This window comes from Artibeus jamaicensis, unplaced genomic scaffold (genome assembly GCF_021234435.1).
Source record: "Artibeus jamaicensis isolate MK-2021 breed Jamaican fruit bat unplaced genomic scaffold, CSHL_Jam_final contig_391, whole genome shotgun sequence".
Taxonomy (NCBI): domain Eukaryota; kingdom Metazoa; phylum Chordata; class Mammalia; order Chiroptera; family Phyllostomidae; genus Artibeus; species Artibeus jamaicensis.
The window spans coordinates 32923879-32947845 of record NW_026521814.1 but is presented as its reverse complement, the minus strand read 5'-3'; the positions used below and the strand labels follow the sequence as shown (position 1 = coordinate 32947845).

Sequence of the window (23967 nt, the reverse complement as noted above, 5' to 3'; positions counted from 1 at the left end):
AATTCCAGTTTCTTCCCTGACTTATAAGTGAAAGAATATTGGGATAACTTGTAAGAAGAATCACTACACTTGTAGGATATAGTACCTAGTCCACATCAGATTAATTGGAATGTCATAATAATGGTCTTTTTTTTTTTAGTTAGCCAGAGTTTATGCTACTATGTACTTTTGTCCTTGGTTTCTCTGCTAACTTATTGATAAATTAATTGAGGGTAGGGATTAATTTTCTAATCATATCAACATCCCACTTCCTAATGTAATACCTAATACTTACTAGATACTCAGAAAATTGAAGTAAACTTTTAGTTATGTTCTTCTTTGCCTTCTAAAGTCTTAATTTATTTACATTGTAGATGCTGAGAAAAACTCCTAAAGGGTCTGAACATAGTGAACTGAAAATAACACCTGGAACAGCAAATTTAGTGCCATTTGGGGATGTGGTATGTATGACTAATCCTTAACGAACCTGGACAAGTTATTTCTTATTTTACATTAAGACTAGTTAATGTTTATTATTTGGTAGTGAAAAAGTATGTGTAAAAATGGTACTCTCTGATGACATATTCATCAGTTTTTTACTTCTATGAATCAGAAAAGCATTCTGATAATCAGTGAAATTATTCACAGAAAAAAAAGTTTCTATATTAGGTATTATCAGGGATTTCCAAACTCAAGTTACATAAGAATCACCTGAAATGATTTTTAAAAACATTGATTCTTGGGCTCAAACTAAAATCTGCTAACTTAGAATTGGAGAACAGGGTGTAGGAATCAGTATTGTTATTGAGCTCTTCAGGTTATTGATTGTATTTATTGTCAGATTTATGAACCTTTGAGCTATAGTTTGAAAATTGACCCTACACCTGTCTTTCATTCAAAATAACCCCAGAGACAAAAATCAAACACACATGCAAAAACACACAGGTAGGACCTAATATCTAGGCTGAGGACCGCAAAAATCTGTTTTCTCGTTTGGGTGCTATAGAGCAGAGGATGTGAGGATCTGTGTACATTTAGAGCTGCCGAATACTGTGATATTCTTTTATAGTTACCTTTTTTCTCTGAACACCATGGGAATAGTGAATGGCTGCGAAATAAGAGTTGCTCTTATTCCTCTTCTCTAGCTCCTATAATATACTGATACATGTTCTTGATTAAAAACCATGATTAATTTAACACCTCCCTTTGGGGGGAGATAGTAAGGCTATATTAATGTATACATTTTTGTTTTTACAAAATGATCATGGTGTGCATTTATCTATAAAATCATGTAACTTTTTCTTTCTTATATCACAATCAAAGTTGGCGTATAAGTCTTCACCGTTGGAATCTAAATTTACAAACGATTCTTTGAAATAATTTTTGTCCAAAAGCAATTATGTGTGACATTATGTTGACATACCAATTTCTGTAATTCATACTCTTGAATATGACTTCTATTACTTTTTAGAACTGACATTTTGAAAACCATTCTGGTTTCACTCATACTTTCTAACTTCATAGTTTGTATTTTCTTATTTGAATTACATGTTGCTAGATTGAAAAAGCTTCTCTTAAAGGTCCACTGGAAGTTTTTTTTTTTTAAGATTTTATTTATTTATTTCCAGAGAGAGGAGAAGGGAGGGAGAAAGAAAGGGAGAGAAACATCAATGTGTGGTTACCTCTCAACTGGAGACCAACTGGAGACCAAGCCCGCAACCTAGGCATGGGCCCTGACTGGGAATCAAACCAGCAATCCTTTTGTTCTCAGATTGGCACTCAATTCACTGAGCCACACCAGCGAGGGCTCCAATGAAGGTTTTTGACAGAGTGATATTTGGCATGTAACTGATAACTCCTCCCAGTGCAGGATTCAGTCTCACCATTTTCTCTTTGAAAGTTCTGTGATTTATTATGATGTATTTGGCAAGGTTTGCACATGTGTAAACAATAATAACTGCATCACTACCCACTACTCCTGTTTCTGCTGGTTACATCTTATTTTCAGAAAAAAATGTGAAAAAGCTGTGTCCTAAAATTGGACACAAAAAAGTGCTTTTGTGAATAGCTTTCTGGTTGCTTTCCTGTTTTATTTTATTATTATTTTTTTTTGCTTTCCTGTTTTAAATGCCTGTTTGAGAATGTTGGGGGTGAAGATATTGACATGGTTATTGCTTTGGGCTGCAGATGGGTCTCAGATTCTGTGGCAGTATTTGTTATTTACAGTGTGTGAATAGTTATTATATTTTTGAGTGTTAAATTTTTTTCTATATTTGAATAGAAATTCTCTTTTCAATATTATATGGATATATTATGTAAAAGCATAAGGAGCTATTGAAATATAAGGAAAATTAAGCTGTGTTGCCCATGGCTTCATGTCGAGAGACTTGGCGGGCAGGCAGCGATTTGCATTGTATAGAATTACACAGTGCAAAATTACAGCTATACTTTCTTGTTCTATCCTCCTATGTACAACCCAGTTTTAAGGAATAAACAATGATTTATGGAATCACCTATGGCAATACCATTTAAAATCCCTCCCAGATTGTATAATAGGCATCACTCCCCCCAACTTTGAATTTGAAAATCTTTCAAAATCTTTCCTTTACCCTAATGTTTTATACCTACATTTCCTTAAAAAGTAGACCATAATATTTTCTTCTTTAGGATTTCATCATTCAGATACATATTCTTTTAATTAAATAGTGAATGCTAACCTCTTTTTCTATATTGTTATCAAAACAATTACATTTAAAAATACTGTTGGGCCATTCACTTTGTTTCATAATGTTTAATGTAATATTGCTGTCACTTTTACTCTTTAAAAAACAATGAACATGGGCTAAATATGTTTGGCTAATATTGCATATTACTTTTAAGTGTTTCTGCATTCACTGTGTATTTAATTTTATGGTTAAACACAAGACACAATTTTCTCTAACATTTAGAAATGCCTTGTATAAGAGAAAATGAATATTTCACAGTCCTTGGCATATTATAGTCAATGAATGATTGTTGAGTGAATAAAGTGGTTTTAAGATACTGGATAAAAAAGCTTATCTCAAGGAAGGCTTTTTTTTTTTTTTAGTTTTATGTATCTATTTTTAGAGAGAGAAGAAGGGAGAGAGGAGGAGAGGGAGAGAAACATCAATGTGTGGTTGCCCCTAATGTGCCCCCTATTGGAGACCTGGCCCAAGACCCAGGCATGTGCTCCGACTAGGAATCAAACTGGTGACACTTGATTTGCAGTCTGGTGCTCACTGCATTGAGCCACATTGAGCCACACGAGCCAGGCCCATATTTCTTATTATTACTGTAAAATGCTACATTTTATCACTTCTAACCTAATACAAAATTTGAAGTATTTACTTCAAAGAGTGATTACTGGGTTTTGGTTGCTAATGAACAATTGTTTTGCTTTATCGTGTTGTTCATTTTAGGTTTGTTTTAAACAAATCCTGCCTATTTTTCTTCTGTATTTCTGCTTTCTGATGTTTTCCAATCATTAGATATTTTTAATGAGAAAGATTAACAAAGTGGAACTTTAAAAAAAATATGTAGTTTGTTGTAGAGTAAAATGGAAAAGTTAACTTAAAAAATTCATTCACTGTGTTTTTATTTTGATTGTTGTAGGTTGGCTGTCTGGCTATTCATCTAAAGAGCTGCAGAAATTTTGCACCTCAGAGTATCCTTTTTTTTAAATTTAAGAACCATGCTATGATCATGAATCACTGTTTCATTACATGTTACTGCATCACAAGACACTATTTTAAGACTTAATGGCTTCAAACATTAACTGTTTCATTATTAATCACTACCTGTGCATTCACTAGGTAGTACTTCTGCTTCATTATGACCTCTGAGGTTCAGAAAAGCTGGAATATCTGAAGTGGCTCATTTGTGTGTCTGGTGCTTTAGTAAAACTGCCTGGAAAACTGGGCTCAGAGGGTACACTGGCATGGGTGGGTGGACCTTCCTCACTCTCCATGTAGTCCCAGGGTCTGGACTTTTATTCTTTTTTCTGTATTCATTTTAATTTTTAAAATACGTTACATTAAAATATTATTTATTTTTATTACTGAAGTTTTTGGCGTCCCTTTAAATTTTTCACCCTGGCTAATGTCTCTCTGACCCTATCCTAGTCCCTGGTCATGTCCATTGCGTGTTCAAGCAGTCACAGGTCCAGGCAAGATGCAAGAGGAAAGGAAAATAAACTCCACTCTGTGATGTGGAGAGTGATAAAAGATTTCAGCCATCTGTCACCCACCTCAGTCACCATATAAGGGGGAAATATGTACCTTCTTGGAATATATAATACTAATTTATTTACCAAGAGTAACAACTATGCTTTTCTTAAACATTATTTAAAGGATTTATTTGTCTCAGGACCTTCAAATAAGCTTCATACCTATTATTAGATTTATCATGGCATTAACTCAGTCTCAATTTGAAGACTTGGTGTTTCTTTTTTATATAAATTAATTAGTGAAGAGAATTCTGTGTGAAGAGATTATTAAAGATAATTAGTTAAATCATAAAAACAAAATTGTTTGAATGCACAGAGTGCTATGAAAGGTAAAAATGTGGGCCAATATAATATAAGTGAAGTACATAGTGAAGTAAATTAGAGTAGAATGCTGCTTTAAATTTTGTTGTCTTAAAATTAGTTATCTTCAAATGACATATTTTTGAAGTTCTATATAATTATACTTAGAAAAAACTTCAACTTATATTGTAAATGTTAATTCACCTTAAATATAGAAAAATTGCAAAAGATTTATAATGGATATGTGAGGATAAAAATATGAGAATTTATCTAAGGAAGAACAGCCTTTTCCTACTTATGTTGTAGCTAACTGAATTGATGGGCAAAAATACATTTTAAATGAACTTTTTCGTTATTTAACATGCTCTACAATTACCTGTCTATTTATTTGGTTGATTCTTAGGTTTTGGCCTGCATTGTTTAATGGATTAATTTTATAATGTGCTATTGTTCAATTACAACAAAATTTGCTTCCTAAATACCTATGTTTTTTCAGTTAATTTACAGCCTAACAATAATTTGTGCATTCGCATCTTCATAAACAATGTTGTCAAATGTACAAAAATGCATAGCTTGCTACCCCAAAACACACAATTTAGCAATGATAAAAAGAAAACTGCAGTTAAGTTTGATGAAGTGAAGTATTTTTCTGTACAGGTAATGTTAATGTTTTGTTCTAGATATAAGAATGAATTTGCTCCAAATATGCTAATTAATTGTATCTTTTGGGGGGCATAGGAAAGAAACAAAAGCAGTACCTTTTTACTTGATATTTTACAGTATTCTATTTATGCATTTTAAACTAATTAATGTTCTTTTGAAAAAAACGAAGAGCTTACTGTAAAAAGCACACTCTTGTTGGTCTTTTTCACTGAGGTCTCACTGTCTCTGGTTTATCACAGATGCATTTTTCTCTACCTTTCTCTTCCTTTCTCATCTACCTACCATCTCCACCTCAGCTTAGTCAGTTTGGGCTGCTATAACAAATTACTGTAGATTGGAGGCTTAAACAACAAATGTTTACTTCTCACCTTTCTGGAGAAGGGGAAACAAGATCAAGGTGCTAGAAGATCCAGTGTCTGGTGAGAACCTGCTTCCTAGTTTGCCTGAGGCCATCTTCCTATTGTTATAGTGATATGGCAGAGAGCAAAGACAGATCATCTTTTTCTGTGTGTCTTCTTCAAAGGGCACTAATCAAATTCATGAGGCTTCTACCCTCATGGATTAATTACCTCCCAAACACCCAACCTACAAATAACGTCACATTGGGAATTTAGGATTCAACAAACAAATATCGAGAGGACACAGACATTCAATTCATTTTACACCATTTCTTTTTTCTCATCTCCCCACTCCCTCTATCTTTTTTTCTCATATAAAATCTTTCCAATTATTTTTCCATGGATTAATCTCTTCAGTCCTTATAACAATCCCCCCAGTATATGCACTCTCATTAGCATCAACAAAATGAAAGCACAACCTACAAAATGAGAGAAAATATTTGCAAATCATGTATCTGATGAGACATTAGTATCCAAATGTATATAAATAATAAAGAACTCATGCAATTTAACAAAAAATAACCCACTTAAAAAACGGGAAGAAACTTCTGGCCAAGATGGAGGTGTAGAAGATAGACTTTGCATCCTCACACAACCAAAAGAAGAAAAACAGCTAATAAAACAAAAAATGACCAGAACTGCCAGAAAATCAAACTGTATGGAAGTCTGACAACCAAGGAGTTAAAGAAAAAACATTCATTCAGACTTGCAGGAGGGTTGGAGGAAGGCAGCTGGGGCAGAGAGGAAATGCAGCAAGGTGGCAGCTAGAGGACTGGGGCAGGAGAGGGACAGCGGCAGGACAGTGCAGTCCCACATTTGCATGCAGATAAACCAGGAGGAAAAACTGGGGAGCAAGACAGACCATGCAACCCAAGGGTCCAGTGCAGGGAAATAAAGTCTCAAAATCTCTGACCATAAAAACCCCCTGTGGGGGTTGAGACAGCAGGAAAACCTCCCAGCCTCACAGGAGAGTTTGTTGGAGAGACCCACAGGCTCCTAGGAGGTACACAAACCCACCCACCCAGGAATCAGCACCAGGAGGGCCCGGTTTGCCTGTGGGTGGAGGGGGAAGTGACTAAAAGCAGCCCAGAGCCCAGCAAGCAGCATTGTTCCCTCTCAGACTCCTCCCCAACATATAGCACCACAACGCAGCAAAGTGGGTTGGCCTGCCTGGCAAATACCTAAGGCTCCTTCCCTTACTATGTAACAGATGCACTGAGAAAAAACAATGGCCCAAATGAAAGAACAGATCAAAGCTCCAAAAAATAGAACAAAGCAAGGAAGAGATAGCCAATGTACCAGATGCAGGGTTCAAAACACTGGTAATCAGGATGCTCACAGAAATGGTTGAGTGAGGTCACAAAATAGAGGAAGAAATGAAGGCCATGCAAAGTGAAATAAAAGAAAGTGGAAGCACCCAAGGAAGCACACACCAAGGCACATCATAATTACAGTACCCAAGATCAACAATAAGGAGAGAATCTTAAAAGCAGCAAGAGAAAAGGAGATGGTTACCTACAAAGGAGTTCCCATCAGACTATCAGCTGATTTCTCAAACCTTGCAGGCAAGAAAAGGCTGGAGAGAAGTATTCAAAGTCATGAAAAGTAAAGACCTACATCCAAGATGACTCTATCCATCAAAGGTATCACTTAGATTGGAAGGGTAGATAAAGTGCTTCCCAGATAAGGTCAAGTTAAAGGAGTTCATCATCACCAAGCCCTTATTACATGAAATGTTAAAGGGACTTATCTAAGAAAAAGATGATGATCAAAAATAGGAACAGTAAAATGACACCAAACTCACAACTATCAACAACTGAACCTAAAAAATACAAAACCAGCCCTGTCTGGTGTAGCTCAGTGGATTGAAAATCCACTGGGGACACATGAGGGGCAACCACACATTGATGTTTCTGTCCCACTCTTTCTCCTTCCCTTCCCCTCTCTGTAAAAATAGATAAAATATTTTTTAAAAAGTACAAAACCAAAAACAAACTAAGCAAACAGCTAGAACAGGAACAGAATCAGATATGGAGATCACATGGAGGGTTATCAGCAGGGAAGGGAGGGCAGAGAATGGGAGAAAAGGTACAGGGAATAAGAAGCATAATTGGTAGGTATAAAATAGACAAGGGGAGGTTAAGAACAGTATAGGAAATGGAGAAGCCAAAGAACTTATGTGTACAACCCATGGACATGAACTAAGGTAGGGGAATGCTGGTAGGAGGGGAGATACAGGATGGAAGGGAATAAAGGAGAGGAAAAATGGGACAACTGTTATAGCAAAATCAATAAAATATATTGAAAAATGGGCAGAGGATCTGAATAGACATTTTTCCAGAGAATACATCCAAATGGCCAACATGTACATGAGAAGGTGATCATCATCAGTAATGATCAGGGAAAAGCAAATAAAACTATAGATATCACCTCACAGTTGTTAAAATGGTTGTGATCTAAAAAACAAGAAATAGCAAGCATTGGCAAGGCTGTAGAGAAAACAGAACTCTTGAGCACTATTAGCAAGAATGTTAGTTGGTACAACCACTATGGAAAACAGTATGGAGGTTCCTCAAAAAAATTAAAAATATAATTACCATAGTATCCAGTAACTCTATTTGTGGGTTTTTATTTGAAGAAAAAAAATTATCTGGAAAAGATATCTATACCCCCGTGTTCACTGCAGCATTTTTTACGAGAGCCAATACATGGGGAAAAAAACCCCAAAAGATAAGTGCCATCCACAGATGAATTCATTTAAACAATTTAAAAAATGAAATGTTATTCAGTCACAAAAAGAAGGAACTCCTGCCCTTTGTAACAACATGGATGGACTTGGAGGACATTATGCTAAGTGAAATAAATTAGAGAAAGGCAAATACTGCATGATCTCACATAAATGTGGAATCTAAAAAAAATCCCCAAACCTCACTCATGTATACAGAGAACAGATTGGTGGTGGCCACAGGTGGAGTTTTGAGGGCGGGTGAAATGGGTGAAGGGGGGGCAATGTACAAACTTGCAGTTATAAAATACTGGTTTGGCCAAAAAGTCTATTTTTTTCCATAAAGTAAAAGACGCATTTTTCATTTTCATAAGTAAGTTTATTGATTTGGTTATTTTGAGTATGTCAGATATCTCCTGTGTAGTATAATGTTGATTATTCTCAAATGTCTTGATTTGGTCGCCATCAACTTCAGCTGGCCTACCCAACTGTGGAGCATTGTCCAACTAGGAATCTCCAGCATGAAACTTCGGAAACCACTTTTGACACATTCAATCAGTTACAGCACCTTCTCCATACACTGAACAAATCTGGTTTTTTTTTCAGTTCTATTGCATTTTTACCTTTCTTGAAATAATAAAGCATAATATGCGAAAACTGTTGCTTCTTCCATCTTCAATATTAAAATGGCTACACAAAAATTCACCAATTTTGATGTTTTTTTTAATGCATGCTAATATGACAGCTGCCATAGTACAATCTAACAAAATTGTTTTGAATGAAGTTAAAGAAAACTAAGAGCTACTAGGACCATCTTACAAATGAACTTTTTTTTGCCAATTCCATAAATATGTTTTGGATATCTGATGTGCGGCATAGTGACATAGTTGTTAATACTGTATTGTATATTTGAAAGTTGTTAAGAGAGTAGATCTTAAAAGTTCTCATCCAAGAAAAAAATTATAGCTGTGTGGTGATGGATGTTAAGTAAACTTATTGTAATACTCTCTTTGCAATATATACAAATATCAAATTATTATGTTATACACCTAAAAGTAATGCTCTGTTACATGTTAATTATATCTCACTTAAACTTTTTAAATACACTTAGAATTTTGAGGTGGACAAGCATGAAATTTCTTTCTAATAAGCTAGAGTGTATTGGACTTTTTAAAAAAAGATTTAATTTATTTATTTGTAGAGAGAGGGGAAGGGAGGAAGAGAGAGCGAGAAAGGAAGTGACAAAGACGGAGAAATGGTTACCTCTTGCATCCCACAACTGGGTACTTGGCCAGCTACCCAGGCATGTGCCCTGATTGGGAATTAAACTGGTGACCTTTCAGTTTATGAGACAATGCCCAACCCACTGAGCCACACCAGTCAGGGCAAGAGTGTATGAATTTTAAAGGTGACATCAATATGGTACTGTATTACAGATTTCAAATTTCCAAGTTGAGACAATGGTATACATTTTATCAAAAAATTAAAGAAAAGAGACTGAAATGGATGTTGGGTGTCTTTTGGTATTGGATGTTTGGATTATCTAGATTATTTGGATTGGATTGGATATTGATTACCTTTTATATTACATTTTCAGTAGAGTGTTGAAGCCAAACTTCTGTGTAGAGTTTAAAGCATGGGTGTTTCAAAAAGACTGTAATTGACATTAAACATAAACAAGATCCTGATTTTTGTTGGCATTGGGGTATATGTGACTCTGAGATTGAAAAAGTGTAAGGCTTGTAACATGAAAACTAATCATTAGATATGCACATAATATAATATAGCTTATGGATGTACAAGGTCTGTCCAGAAAGTATCCAGCCATGCACTTTGAAAAATGGAGACATTTATTGAAGAAGATGCAAGATACAAGAAACATTGTACATAGGATGATGTTTCAGACCCCTTCAAAGTAGGCACCCTGGGACCTCACACAGTTTTCCCAATCACCATCAGCTGCCCCCTCATATATTCCTGAATCTCACTGATAGTCTGAAATCTCTTCCTTTTCAAAGGTGACTTTACTTTTGAGGAAAGCCAGAAGTCAGAGAGCACCAGATCTGGGCTCTATGGATGCTGAGTCACCTGGGTGATTTGATGTTTCACAAAAAAATTCTGCAAGAGACATGATGCATGTGAGGACACATTGTCATGATGCCAATCACCAGGTGCCCATAGCTGCGGGCTTCTGAATCATCTGAATAGTTCCCATGGAGGAATGTTCAAGCTTAAAGCAAAATTTGATGAAGATTCATTGCTCTACTCACTCAGTCATTTTGAAGTCGATGGCCGCACAATACACATGCTCACTCAATAGCATCTTATTCCCCGACTAGTACAGTGAAGTCATCACTGTTGACTCATGCACATTCCAGTCCACCCTCCTTGGCTGCCAGGTTATGTTGATGTCACACAAATCATTCTCATCATAGTAACAATGGCTAGACTTTTTCCAGACAGATCTCGTATTTATTCAGAAATTATATATGAAATTCATACTGAAAATTTAATGCTTTTTTTATATGTATTTGAATCAAGGTTCCTAGACGTCAAGATGATGTGCGAAATAATATTTACTTGGATCTAATGCACTGTGACAATGAAGACAGTTATAATCTCATGTTAGGGAGTGTTCAGATACACCTTTATGAAATAATTCAGGTATGTATCAAAATAATTTTTATTTGGTATCATATTATCCAGTTGGTGTTTATTGTTAAGGCTTATCTATACCTGATAGATTTCTTTCGTTTATTACCTGGTTTCAAACTCATGTGTTCAAGAAACAATATCTGCCTCTGGCTATTAATAAAAAAAGATTTGGTTTATAAGAGCATAATGTTTTTGAAAATTTATTTTCAGGAAGGTCAATGATACAACCTGAAAGACTAAGGATGTTTTATTATGTTTTCTGAAATGCTTTAAAACAAGACTCAAAACCACCAACCCTCCCTCTTAGTTGGCAGCATAAATTTCAATTCTTTTCTCCTTAGCTGGGCTGCTTGCTCTCTGCCTTTTGCAGTGTCATTTCGGGCTCACCCAAAGTTTGGGGCAGAGTTTATACACAGATTTTGTGATTCCTTCTCTCTTCTTTCTCTTTCCTAGGAGTGTTCCCCACTCCCCCCATTACAAAGAAATACCCATATTTTGGGAGGGTGATAAAGAAAAACCCATGAATTTTTGGTGATCTTCAAAAAAAAGAGAGACTATGGGAAGGAAAAATGAAGCTTTTTATTATTAAACAGAAGAATGCCAGATTACAAATGTAGAAGGAATAATATAATTCCAAATTCAGCATTTTTGCAACATTTTATAGTGAATAAATGATTCAGTCACAAGCTAGAGATGTTACCTAAACACATTAGGTAAAAAGTGCTCGGAGAGAAGGTATTTGCATGGTGCTACAGTAAGAGCCCACAGATTATTACAGAGTGGAAAATAATCCTGTACAATGGAAATATGTGATGGTTACCATTTTAACCAAGAGCTTGGAAAACTTAATAACTAAAGTGGTACAATATGTTGTACACAACCTATGAATTGCTCTCATCAAAAATGTTTAACCCAAGTTTAGCCCACCTGAGTATAGACCTAACTTTTAGGGGATAAGGAAAAAGTTAAATAATGCCATGATGACATGATAAGGTAAATACATAATGTGACAAATACCAAATTTGCTTCTTCAAAAAGCTAAGGTCATTGAAAAAAACAAAAATGGAGCATATTCTAGATTAAAAGAGATACAACAACTTTGAGTACAGGTTTGAAAAAGTTACAAAAGACATTCTTGTGAAAATTGGGAAATTTTAAATATATACTGAATATTAGATGAAATTCTAAAATTGTTAATTTTCTAAAATATGATACTAATATGGTGGTCATGTAGAAGGGTATCTTTATTATTTTTAGTATAAATTGATTATGCTATTACAATTTGTTGTTGTTCCATATTTTTTCCTTGTTTTTATTCCCCTCCACCCTGCACACCCCCTCCCACCAGCATTCCCCTACCTTAGTTCATGTCCATGGGTCATACACACAAGTTCTTTGGCTTCTCCATTTCCCATACTATTCTTAACCCCACCCCCACCTATTTTGTTCCTACCAATTATGCTTCTTCTTCCATGTACCTTTTCTCCCATTCTCTCCCCTCCCTTCCCTGCTGATAACCCTCCATGTAATCTCCATATCTGATTCTGTTCCTGTTCTAGCTGTTTGCTTAGTTTGTTTTTGGTTTTGTATTTTTTTAGGTTCAGTTGTTGATAGTTGTGAGTTTGGTGTCATTTTACTGTTCCTATTTTTGATCATCATCTTTTTCTTAGATAAGTCCCTTTAACATTTCATGTAATAAGGGCTTGGTGATGATGAACTCCTTCAACTTGACCTTATCTGGGAAGCACTTTATCTGCCCTTCCATTCTAAGTGATAGCTTTGATGGATAGAGTCATCTTGGATGTAGGTCTTTACTTTTCATGACTTTGAATACTTCTCTCCAGCCTTTTCTTGCCTGCAAGGTTTGAGAAATCAGCTGATAGTCTGATGGGAACTCCTTTGTAGGTAACCATCTCCTTTTCTCTTGCTGCTTTTAAGATTCTCTCCTTATTGTTGATCTTGGGTACTGTAATTATGATGTGCCCTGGTGTGTGTTTCCTTGGGTGCTTCCACTTTCTTTTATTTCACTTTGCATGGCCTTCATTTCTTCCTCTATTTTGTGACCTCACTCAACCATTTCTGTGAGCATCCTGATTACCAGTGTTTTGAACCCTGCATCTGGTACATTGGCTATCTCTTCCTTGCTTTGTTCTATTTTTGGAGCTTTGATCTGTTCTTTCATTTGGGCCATTGTTTTTTCTCAGTGCATCTGTTACATAGTAAGGGAAGGAGCCTTAGGTATTTGCCAGGCAGGCCAACCCACTTTGCTGCGTTGTGGTGCTATATGTTGGGGAGGAGTCTGAGAGGGAACAATGCTGCTTGCTGGGCTCTGGGCTGGCTTTTAGTCACTTTCCCCACCACCCACAGGCAAACTGGGCTTTCCTGGTGCTGATTCCTGGGTGGGTGGGTTTGTGTACCTCCTAGGAGCCTGTGGGTCTCTCCAACAAACTCTCCTGTGAGGCTGGGAGGTTTTCCTGCTGCCTCAACCCCCACAGGTTTTTATGGTCAGAGATTTTGAGACTTTATTTCACTGCATTGGACCCTTGGGTTGCATGGTCTGTCTTGCTCCCCAGTTGTTCCTCCTGGTTTATACACATGGGTATGTAGGGCTACTTGTTCACTAGCCTCCACCTGGCCATGAGTCCTCTCTTCTCCAGCTGCCCATTTCTGCCCCTTCTACTAGTCTGGATGAATGTTTCTTCTTTAACTCCTTTGTTGTCAGACTTCAAGACAGTTCAATTTTCTGGCAGTTCTGGTCCTTTTTTGTTTTTAAATTTGTTGTTGTCCTTGTTGCGGTTGTGTGAGGAGGTAAAGGGTATCTACCTATGATATCCTTATTTTTACAGTATGCATGGTGACATTTAACACTTTGGAGTGATGTGACATGATGGCTGCAACTTATGAATTGACAGTAAAAATATACATGTTTATATATATGTAAGTGTGTGTATACACACACAGGTAAAGCAAATGTGGCAAAATGTCAAAACGGTTTTAACACTTCTTAAATTAAACTAATGTTTGAACATGTTTAATCCAAGTGAAGGGTATATTGGCACTTATTCTTGTAGTCTTTTGAATGATCTATATGTTTGAAAATTGTCACAGTAAGAATGTGGTGGGAAATCCAATCATTTTTCAATATGTTACCAAGAGGGATGAGATGAAGAAGAACAAATTGACTACTATGTAAGAGTAAGCAGCTGAGTAAATAACAAGTTGGAAAGGTTGTGAAGAAAAAGGAACCCTCATTCACTGCTGGAGGGAATGCAGACTGGTATAGCCATTATAGAAGACAGTATAACGACTCCTCAAAAAATTAAAAATGGAGTTACCATATGACCCAGTAATTCCTTTTCTGGGTATCTGCCTGGAAAACTCAAAAACATTTTCAAGAGAGCCCCCCCAAAACTAGAACTGTCTTCTGGAGGGCAGGCCCCTTGTAGCACAGGCTTCCCCAGGTAGGTGAGTATTCTTGGAATCCATCTGTATCAGTGCACCAACTGGCATTGTTGTGAGAGGCTGTGTTCGCTTACAGTAAATGTTTCTTGAAGACTTTCAACACATTTGCCCATTTCATGATGGGTGATTTGCAAGCACACTCACCACATCATGCTGAGTGTTCAGCAGTTTTTTATTAAAAAAATCGGCATGAGGCCTCCCACTCCCTATTTACCTGATCTCACCTGGAGCAACTTTTTTTTTGTTTTCCTATATTAAAAAAAGTCCTCAAGGAAAATGTTTTGCTGATGTGGAAGAGGTGAAAACAACAAACAATAGAAGCATTAAAAAGTATCAAAATTGAGTTCAAAAACTATTTTGAGCTGTGGAAAAACATCTCAATTAGGTGTATTGCATCAAATGGAGAGTACTTTGAGAGTGACTGAAGTTTAAACATGTAAGAATAAATACACAATTTTTTATAAATAAATTCTGGGTTTTGGGGGTTCCCCCTTGTATTTGCAAGATATATGCATCCTTATGTTTATTGTAGCATTATTCACTCCGAAACATGGAGACAACCAAAGTGGTCTTTGATAGAGGACTGGATAAAGAAGATGTAATACATATATGCTGTGGAGCACTGCTCAGCCATAAGGAAAGATGAAATATTGCCATTCGCGACAACATGGATGGACCTTGAAAATACTATACTAAAAGAAATAAGTCAGAAAAAGCTAAGAACAAAATGATTTCACTGGTATTTGGGATATAAAACTGAAACTCATTGACAGAGACAACAATATGGTGGTTACCAGAGGGAAGAGGGACAGCAGAAAGGAGTGGACAGTGGCACAGCCAAATACGTGGTGACAGAAGACGGTTCGACTGTGGGTGTGGACACACGATGTAATGTACAGACCAGGTATCGTAGAAATGTACACTTCAAGCCTACGTGATCTTATTAACCTATATCACTCCAATAAATGTAATTTTAAAGGAGTAAGCAACTGAGGATCCTCAGAGAAATTTGGGGAAGAAGACCTTAGAAATGACTAAAATTCCTTCTATTAATGGCAATTTAGGCATCAGAAAAAAATGACAATATTCATTAGTCACATTTTGTTGAAGGAGCTAGGACATTTTATGTGTAAACACTTCAGATTTATTTTTGTGAGGGAAATTTTTTTAAATGAAAAATAACACCTACCATCCCATAATTCTAATAGAACATTTCACTGGTCAGAAATTACTTTCAATTCTTTTCTGTAAGCATATGAAGAAAAACAGAAAATACAAATAAAAAGAACTAAATACAAATTCTGGAACTATAAAATTCAATATCTGAAAAAAAATAACTTGATGGACTTTGCAGAATAGAGATATCAGAGGGAAAGATATTGTTTTCTTCCTGATTTCTTTAAAATATATGACTATTCAGAAGAAAAACTATAACATTGTCTTGTAGGGTTTATAATGTTTGTGAATGTAATGCATATGACAAGTACCACAGAAAGGACAGGGAAGGGGGCTGGAGTATAAAGAATCTATAAAATTGCAAGATTTTTGTATTTCTCTCCTGATTGTAAAATCTTCCAAAACCGTAGTAAAACATCACAATGAAGACACAGAATATTTTCATTTCTACAAGGGTATCTCATGTTTCCCCTTTATAGCTATACCTTCTTCTCTCCGATCCCCACCCCTCTGAACCCTTGGTGATCACTAACCTATTTTTCATTTCTGCAGTTTTCTAATTTCAGGAATGTTATATAAATGAAATCCTTCTAGGATTGGTTTGTTTCACTTAGCATACATAACTCTCTGGAGAGTCATCCAGGTTGCTGCATGTATTGAGAGTTTATTTCATTTTTGTTATAGAGTGACAGTCTGTGGTGGAAGGTCCCACAGTTTGATTAACCATTTGCCCACTGGAGGACATCTGGGTTGTTTTTAGTTTGGGGTTGTTGTGAATAAAGCTGCTATAAACATTCATGTACATGTTTTTGCATAACCATAAATATTCATTTCTCAGATAAATTTCTGGGTGGTAAGGTAGTTGCATGTATAGTTGTTAAGGAAGCTGCCAAACTGTTCTCCAGAGTGGCTGTGCCATTGTACATTCCTACCAGAACCGTATGAATGATTCAGTTTCTCAGCATCCTCATCAGTATTGCCATATTCTTTATTTTAGCTAATTTTATAGGTGCGTGGTGATATCTCATTGTGGTATTAATTTGCAATTCCCTAATAGCTAATAATGTTGAGCATATTTTTATGAGGATTTTTAAATTTATTGATTATTCCATGTCTCTTGAAGTGTTTATTTAGGTACAACAAGATGCATAGACACTGCACAGACTCTACCACAGCTGTATAGTAAAGGGTCAAGGGCAGTTTTGTTATTGTTCTAGTCAACAAATTTATATTGATCTGTATGTTCTGCATGCTTGAGCTATGTCATTTGCTGTTTGAGTCACATGCAGGGATAGGTTAAAGACCTTCTGTTTTAGTTCTAGAACTACTAGATCAGTGGAAATCCTCACGGATACTGGTAAAACCTAGTTTTGGGGTGAAGTGGAAGGACCTGGTGACCAGACCAAAACTGCAGATCATGTTTGGGAGCACGATGATCTGCTCTGGTGTCCAGGGAGAGGACACATGTGTTTATTTGTAGCTACCGATTATTATTGACTGCTCTCTGAATACACTCAGCCTGATTATGGAGGACAAGCACCTTGAACTCAGTTAAACAAATCACATGGTAGGTGTTGAATAGCTTTATTTAGAAAAATTGATCTGTGGCTTAAATCATTAATCCCTGTGTCCTTCCTTATCCCTGATACATGTGGGGTTCCTTTGAGGTTCTAGGAGACATCAGAAATATGAGCTAATTATTAAGGCTTAGAGTCCAATTAAGGCATATCAGTCAGTGTATTTGAGTTTATAATATTGCTGTATTGATTATAAAAGGAAAGGTGATTATCACATTTGGCATGCATTGTAGTACTATTTGTGTTTATTGGTTTGGCTCCATGATCCTTCCCAGATGAGCCTAAGATTAGGTGATAAATTCAACAGGCAGATTGATAGCCACTGAAATTATTTGATAAAGGTAATAGAGAATTCAAAGGTATGGAACATTGTTAGAGTAACGTCCCCTAAAGAATCACATCTTTCTGTATTCGTACCTTTGAGTAGTCTGTGGGTTTCCCCTCCCCACTAGGCTTAGCCATGAAACTTGCTTTGAGCAGAGCAGAGCCAAATTCAAGACAGGGACCCAAATAGCTCACTGCCATTCACTGAAACTCACCAGAGGAGCTGAGTGAAGACAAGCCTAAAACTCAGTGGATTTGATGCGGTACATTCAGGGTGAATATTTTAATAGGTTCCAGTGAAGACTCAGTTGGGCAGATCTGTGTGGGATCTCCGGAAATAACTCAAATATTTTTACAGTAGTTTACTTTTATATGAGGAAGGTGAATCAGTAGGTTGAGATATTTGATCAAAAGCAGAGACAAAGAATATAAAAGTGAAGAAGGAGAAGGAGAAAAAGGCAGTCTTGTAACAGTTAGATATTTCCCCACCTCCACTCCCACCCCCATTTTGGAAAAGGGAAGTTGTCAAGAAAAAGAAGCTGTAAAGAGTAGGTTGACAGAATCATTAAGAGAATCAACTCCAAAAGAGCTCCTACCCTTTGCCATAGCATGGATGGAACCGGAAAGCATTATGCTGAGTGAAATAAGCCAGGTGTTGAAAGACAAATACCATATGATCTCACCTTTAACAGGAAGCTAAACAACGAAACAAACAAGCAAGCAAAACAAAAACAAAGGCACTAAAATAGAGAACAGGGGGACAGCAACCAGAGGAGAGAGGGGAGGGAATTTCAGGGGAAAAAAGGGGAGGGATTTAGAGGATCTAGTATAAAGGGCACATGAACAGCAGCTTAAGGGGGGTGGAAATGGGAGGGAGGTGGGGAGCACTGGGGGGTGGGCTGAGAAGGGAGTAAAAGGGAGAAAACTATACTTGAAAAATAATTAAATAAAAAGAATTTTTAAAAACTAGAAGAAATAGTTAAGTTCCTAGAAATATATAATTCCTAAACTAAATCAGGAGGAATTGGAAATCTAAATAGAACAATCAACAATGAAGAAATTGAAACAATCATCAAAACCTCCCAAAAAGTGAAAGTCCAGGACCAGATGAAAAAAAAAAAAAGAGAATCAACTTCAATTACTTATGAATTTTCAGAGAAATCTAGTGATTTTTACATGAAGAACATATAGGAGGTCCTCAAATAACATCGTTTTGATATGATGTTGATGATGTACCATAGGAACCTAACTCTTGTTATATCAATTAGCCTGTGGTAAAATTGGTATCATTATATGTCATTTGGCTTAAAGATGCATATCCTATTGGCATTGAGTGAGGACTTGCTGTTTATGATATTCTAATTCTGTGTGATGTCTGCCATTGTAACTACCTGTTATTCCCCTTGCTGTGATGTCTTATCAGGAATTGAGAGGGCACATGTTAAATAGGTTCTCATGGATTGTTATGTTTTGGGAGTGAAAGGAGTACAAAGGACATGGGAACCAGATACCAAACTTTCCACTAATGAGAATTAGTAACTGGAGTGTCTGGGAGACATTCCAGGTAGCTAAAAGGAGAAAAACTGTTTACATCTACATGGAACCAATGGAAGGGATTGTGGAGGGTGTTATTCCACCTCTTGACCTTGAAGTATGTGGGCCTTCACTTGAGTTTATAAGGGAAGCAACATCCTTAGTAGTGAACCAGGCTCAGGTAAAACAAAGAGGGGATATTTAGTAGATCAGTTAAAGATGTAAAATTGTTTGTTAATCATGGAATAGGAATTCCACAAGCTGCAGTGGAAAATGCTGGGGAGAAAGGGAACTATGGGATGTTGGCCTGGTTGGGAGAACTGATAGCACAGCAGAGATGACCAGAGATGGCGACCAAGGATACCACAGGTTTAATTGGCTTAAAGATCCCAATAGTTCCCAAAAGATGAAAGAAGCCTCAGTTCAGTTAAGAGTTAGCTTATCGTACAATTTACAATAGCCAAGTTTTGGAAACAACCTAGGTGCCCACCAGTAAATGAATGGATCCAAAAACTATGGTACATATACACAATGGAATTCTATACAGCAGAAAGAAAGAAGGAGCTCCTACCCTTTGCAACAGCATGGATGGAACTTGAAAGCATTATGCTGAGTGAAATAAGCCAGGTGGTGAAAGACAAATACCATATGATCTCACCTTTAACAGGAAGCTAAACAACAAAACAAACAAGCAAGCAGAATAAAAACGACACTGAAATCGAGAACGGGGACAGCGACCAGAGGGGAGAGGGGAGGGAATTTCAGGAGGAAAAAGGGAAGGATTTACAGGAACTAGTATAAAGGACACATGGACAACTAAGGAGGGGTGGAAATGGGAGGGAGGTGGGGGTTACTGGGGGGGTGGGGTGGGATGGGAGTAAAAGACAGAGTATTGTAATTGAAAAATAACTAAATTAAAATATTTTTAAGAAAAAGAGTTAGCTTATCATGTAAAGTTATTATGTGCAGTGACCCTTCAGAAACTAACTATAGAAATGAGCTCCAAAAGTACTGTAGGCAGTTCCTCTAAGAATTAAAAAAGGACTATAACTAGCAGGGACATTTTTGTCTAAAATATAAATGTAGATATTAACTTTTATCTTTGATACAACCTGTAATTTGTATTTTCTTTCAAATATTTTATCTGTATTTTAGCTACTAAATATGCGCATGAAAAATCATGATTTTTAAAAGATATATGAAACAGTTTAGATTATATACATGAGTGAGTCTATACTTAAGAATTTTATTACTTATTTGTTCTAGAAGGGGTGCTTTACTGAAGAATTTCAAGTATTGAATAAAAACGCAGTAAGAGATTTACTGAAAATTCCAAAGTTTTGTGTCTATACTTAACATCCCATATAACTTTACTCTGATACTGTTTTTATTGCTTGTTACCCTACTAGACACTGTTTGAATTAATGGAAATATATTAAACAGAAAGTATAGTATTTACTCACAAAATTTTCATCTCCACTTTTTAAAAAATTGTGTCTTGCTGCTGAATAGTGAACAAGAAATTTAGAAACTTTGCGGTAGGAGAGTTGAGACGCCTCTGCGGCTGCACAGCCTCAGGACCCCACTTGGTGAGGAACTTTTTTTTCCGTGAGGAGTTTCTAAAGAGTTGTTTACAAGTCTTACTTGAATTTTTAAGTGCTTAAAAATTATCATCGTGAGTAATTGATCTTCTGTTCAGAGAGACTTCTGCTGCCAAAAGCCAAAATGGGAACAAGGAACGTAAAAAACAGAATGATGGACATTTGAGGTCATAACCTCTAAGACCCTCCTTCATTTCACATATAAGCAAACCGGGTTCAGAATCTAAATCAAAATAGTATCTGAAAATGGAAGTGGAGGTGGGAGAAGTGTGAGTAAATACTTTAAAATGTATAACTCCTATACATATATATGAATATATATACACGTATATGTGTATCTTATCATAATTCTATTAACAATTATAAATTGATATTCTCCACATGTTTAGTCATACAGTATTCCTTAACTTGAACATAAACTTTTTTTTGAAGTTCAGGAATTCTACAGATTTTACTATAGGAGTTCCTTGTATAATTTTATTTTTTAATCAGGAGATTTGTGCTTTGGTTTTCTAACTTAATAGATTAGTGAAGTAAAAATGTCACTTGCTCTTACTTCTTTATTAAAATATCTTTTTTTTCAAATAATAAAATGCATTTGCCACATGTTTAGTTTATCTGCAAAATGGAGGTGGAATTTACGTTCTCCTATGGAAATTTTGGCTTTGGATTTTCACATCAGGTTAGTTCCCTTTTAAAAATCATTCTCCAGCAGTTCTTCAGTCAGTCATCCATCTCTGAGCCTTCGTTCTTTTGTTTGATAGATTCTTTGAAATAAATATTTTAAAAAGAACACTGTTTTTCTGCAGCCTAAAGAAAATGAAATGTTGCTATTATTTGCTTATCTACTTTAAAATAATGATCTTGTATTCAAAATATCTATTATAAAATATGTGTGCATGTGTGTGCGTATATACACATACTTATATAATTTAAAACAAAGTTATTTTAAGTATTCAAGAAGTGAGTGTGGATTTTTATATATAGAAATATATATTAAAATGGATTCATTGGTGTCATTCAGATATTGTTTGTGCTCTGATCACATATGCTCCTTCCCCCGTGGTTACTTCAGTATCTGGTGCCATGGATGCCTTCCTTGATTCATCCAGAAAGTAATGCGCCCAGAGAAGGTCTCTTCCTGGCATTGGCTGCCCTTTTAAATTCACTGCGTACATCCACGTTGCAGTGCAAGGTTTTGTATATTAATGTATGTTCTTTCATTGTGTGCATAGGTTATATTTCTAGAATGGAAATTGTTGTACAAAACAATGAACTTTTCAAGGAATTGTTCTAGAAAACTTGTACCAATATACATTCTCATTAAATGTATGAAAGAATTCTTGATGTCCCTGGGCATTATCACAGCTCTGGGGCATTTATAAATCCAGTCATACTAGTGCTGTGGTTATATAGGGGAAAGGACCCCTATATTTTGCAAACAATCTTTCGTTTTTAATTTTCACTTTTTTATAGTCTTGGTTGTTTTTTAATTGCAAATTGAAAGTGAGTAGACTCATTAAAAAGTCTGCCATTATGTTAACTGAGAAATTGCTGTAAAAATGTATTTTTAAATTTTGCCTGTGGTAGATCATAATGATTTTTAATGCCTTTGCAGTCAGAAGTAATATAGAAATGAAAGCTCACTGGCACAGTTTTTTCTTTTTTCTTTCTCTGCTTTGCTTTTTTCCCCCTTCTGCCTATTATCTTTTCTTATTATCAATTAGGTCTTGTAGGGGCCCTTAACTGTTTAGACTTTCTTTTGTGACAGTCACAGTTTATGAGCATCAACCTCAGAGGCAGGTTTTGTGTTTGAATGTAAGTATAACATGTAACAATTCCCTTCTTAGGGAGAAATAGCCTTTCAAGTAAAACTGGACAAGTATTGTTTTATGTAGGTGTACTCTACTAAAAACAAGGAACAAATGTATTGTTTGGAAACGAGTGGGAAACTTTAGAAAAGTTCAACTTGATTTTCTGTCTATGAATTTTTCAGTAATATAGTTCCCTACTTACCTATCATGATGATGTCTAAGAAAAGTACCGCATTGGGGGCAGATAAAGCTGCATTGAAATCCTGGCTCTTGCCTGTTGGGTAACCTGGAACATATTACCTCAAGTATTACCTGTAAAATAGGCACAGTTATCTACCACATAGGATTACTGAGAGGATTAAATAATATGAAAGAAGATTCTTGGCAGATATTTAGCACTCAATGAATGTTACTTCTTCCCCTCTGTAAGTATTTTTTAAGGCCTATTTTATAGTCCTGGAGCATCGCAGTATTAGGGTGAACTCTAACTGTCATTAAGCAGTGTTAAAATATACTTACCATTTTCTTCAGTTAAAACCTCTTCAGAAAGTTGTGGAGCCGTCCATGTTTATGAATATTGCCCCGCCTCCAGAAAGAACAGACCCTGTGACGTAAGTGTTGAAGTGTTGGTAGCGCAGTCAGATCATGTGGCCTTTGAAACATTTTGCCATTTGATGGAGCATTTCTTTGTGTTAAGACATTAGTCAGAAGGAGTTAGACCAGGGGTGTCCAACCCATTTTCACCAGGGGCCACATCAGCCTCACAGTTGCCTTCAAAGTGCCAAATGTAATTTCAACTCCTTAACAGTTAAGGAGTGGTTACACTTAAACAGTCCTAAAATTATTTTGGCCCTTCAAAGGCAATCGCAAGGCTGGTTCGCCCCTGGTGAAAATAAGTTTGACATCTCTGGGTTAGACTATAAACAAAGAAAGCAGTGAGTTGTTTGTTTTAAAATGGGGATAAAATTTGAGTTTCTGGGTACAGCCCTGAAGAGAGCTGCTGGGGGGGGTCTGGAGATAAGAAAAGTAAAGGAAGTGGGTGCCAGCTTCATGGCTGAAGGCGGGAGGGGAGGGGTAGCCTGATGAGGAAAGTTGGCCAGTGAGATATTCCTTGTGTAGAAGAAGTGAGGACTTTTAAGATCAAGGTGTCTAATAGTTTTTAATTCTCTGCTCCACAGTACAGTAGTGTTTACCCGACTTCCGCACACTCCATTTGTTATTTCTAAATCCAGCCAAGTCTGTCTATGGTCAATAAATGCCATTAGCAAAACAAAAGTAACGTAAAATATAATATGTCAACCAGTCTTGAAATTTCAACAGTAAAAAATAGATCAAAGAAAAATGAGCACCTGAGAGAGACATTTTAATCTATAGTGTTAAGAATGAGAAATGGAAAAGATCTGAAATGGAATTAGTGAATTAGGTATAGGATAGGAAATTATATTCTGAAGTGTTTATTGTCTTATAGCCTCACCAACACTGGGTGTTATTACTAAAAATAAATTTTGTCCATT

At 36.2% G+C, this 23967-nt stretch overlaps 1 protein-coding gene across 1 annotated transcript in view; it reads left to right on the top strand.

The window, feature by feature from the left end:
• The window catches only part of C2CD6 (C2 calcium dependent domain containing 6), a 78948-nt gene that overhangs the window by 10336 nt on the left and 44645 nt on the right, over positions 1-23967 (top strand). Inside the window, exons 2-8 of the mRNA XM_053665089.1 lie at positions 354-440; positions 3613-3664; positions 5022-5182; positions 10853-10975; positions 20305-20349; positions 21253-21321; positions 22985-23064. Of these exons, the coding sequence (XP_053521064.1) occupies positions 354-440; positions 3613-3664; positions 5022-5182; positions 10853-10975; positions 20305-20349; positions 21253-21321; positions 22985-23064 (617 nt within the window). The remainder of the gene's footprint in view (positions 1-353; positions 441-3612; positions 3665-5021; positions 5183-10852; positions 10976-20304; positions 20350-21252; positions 21322-22984; positions 23065-23967) is intronic.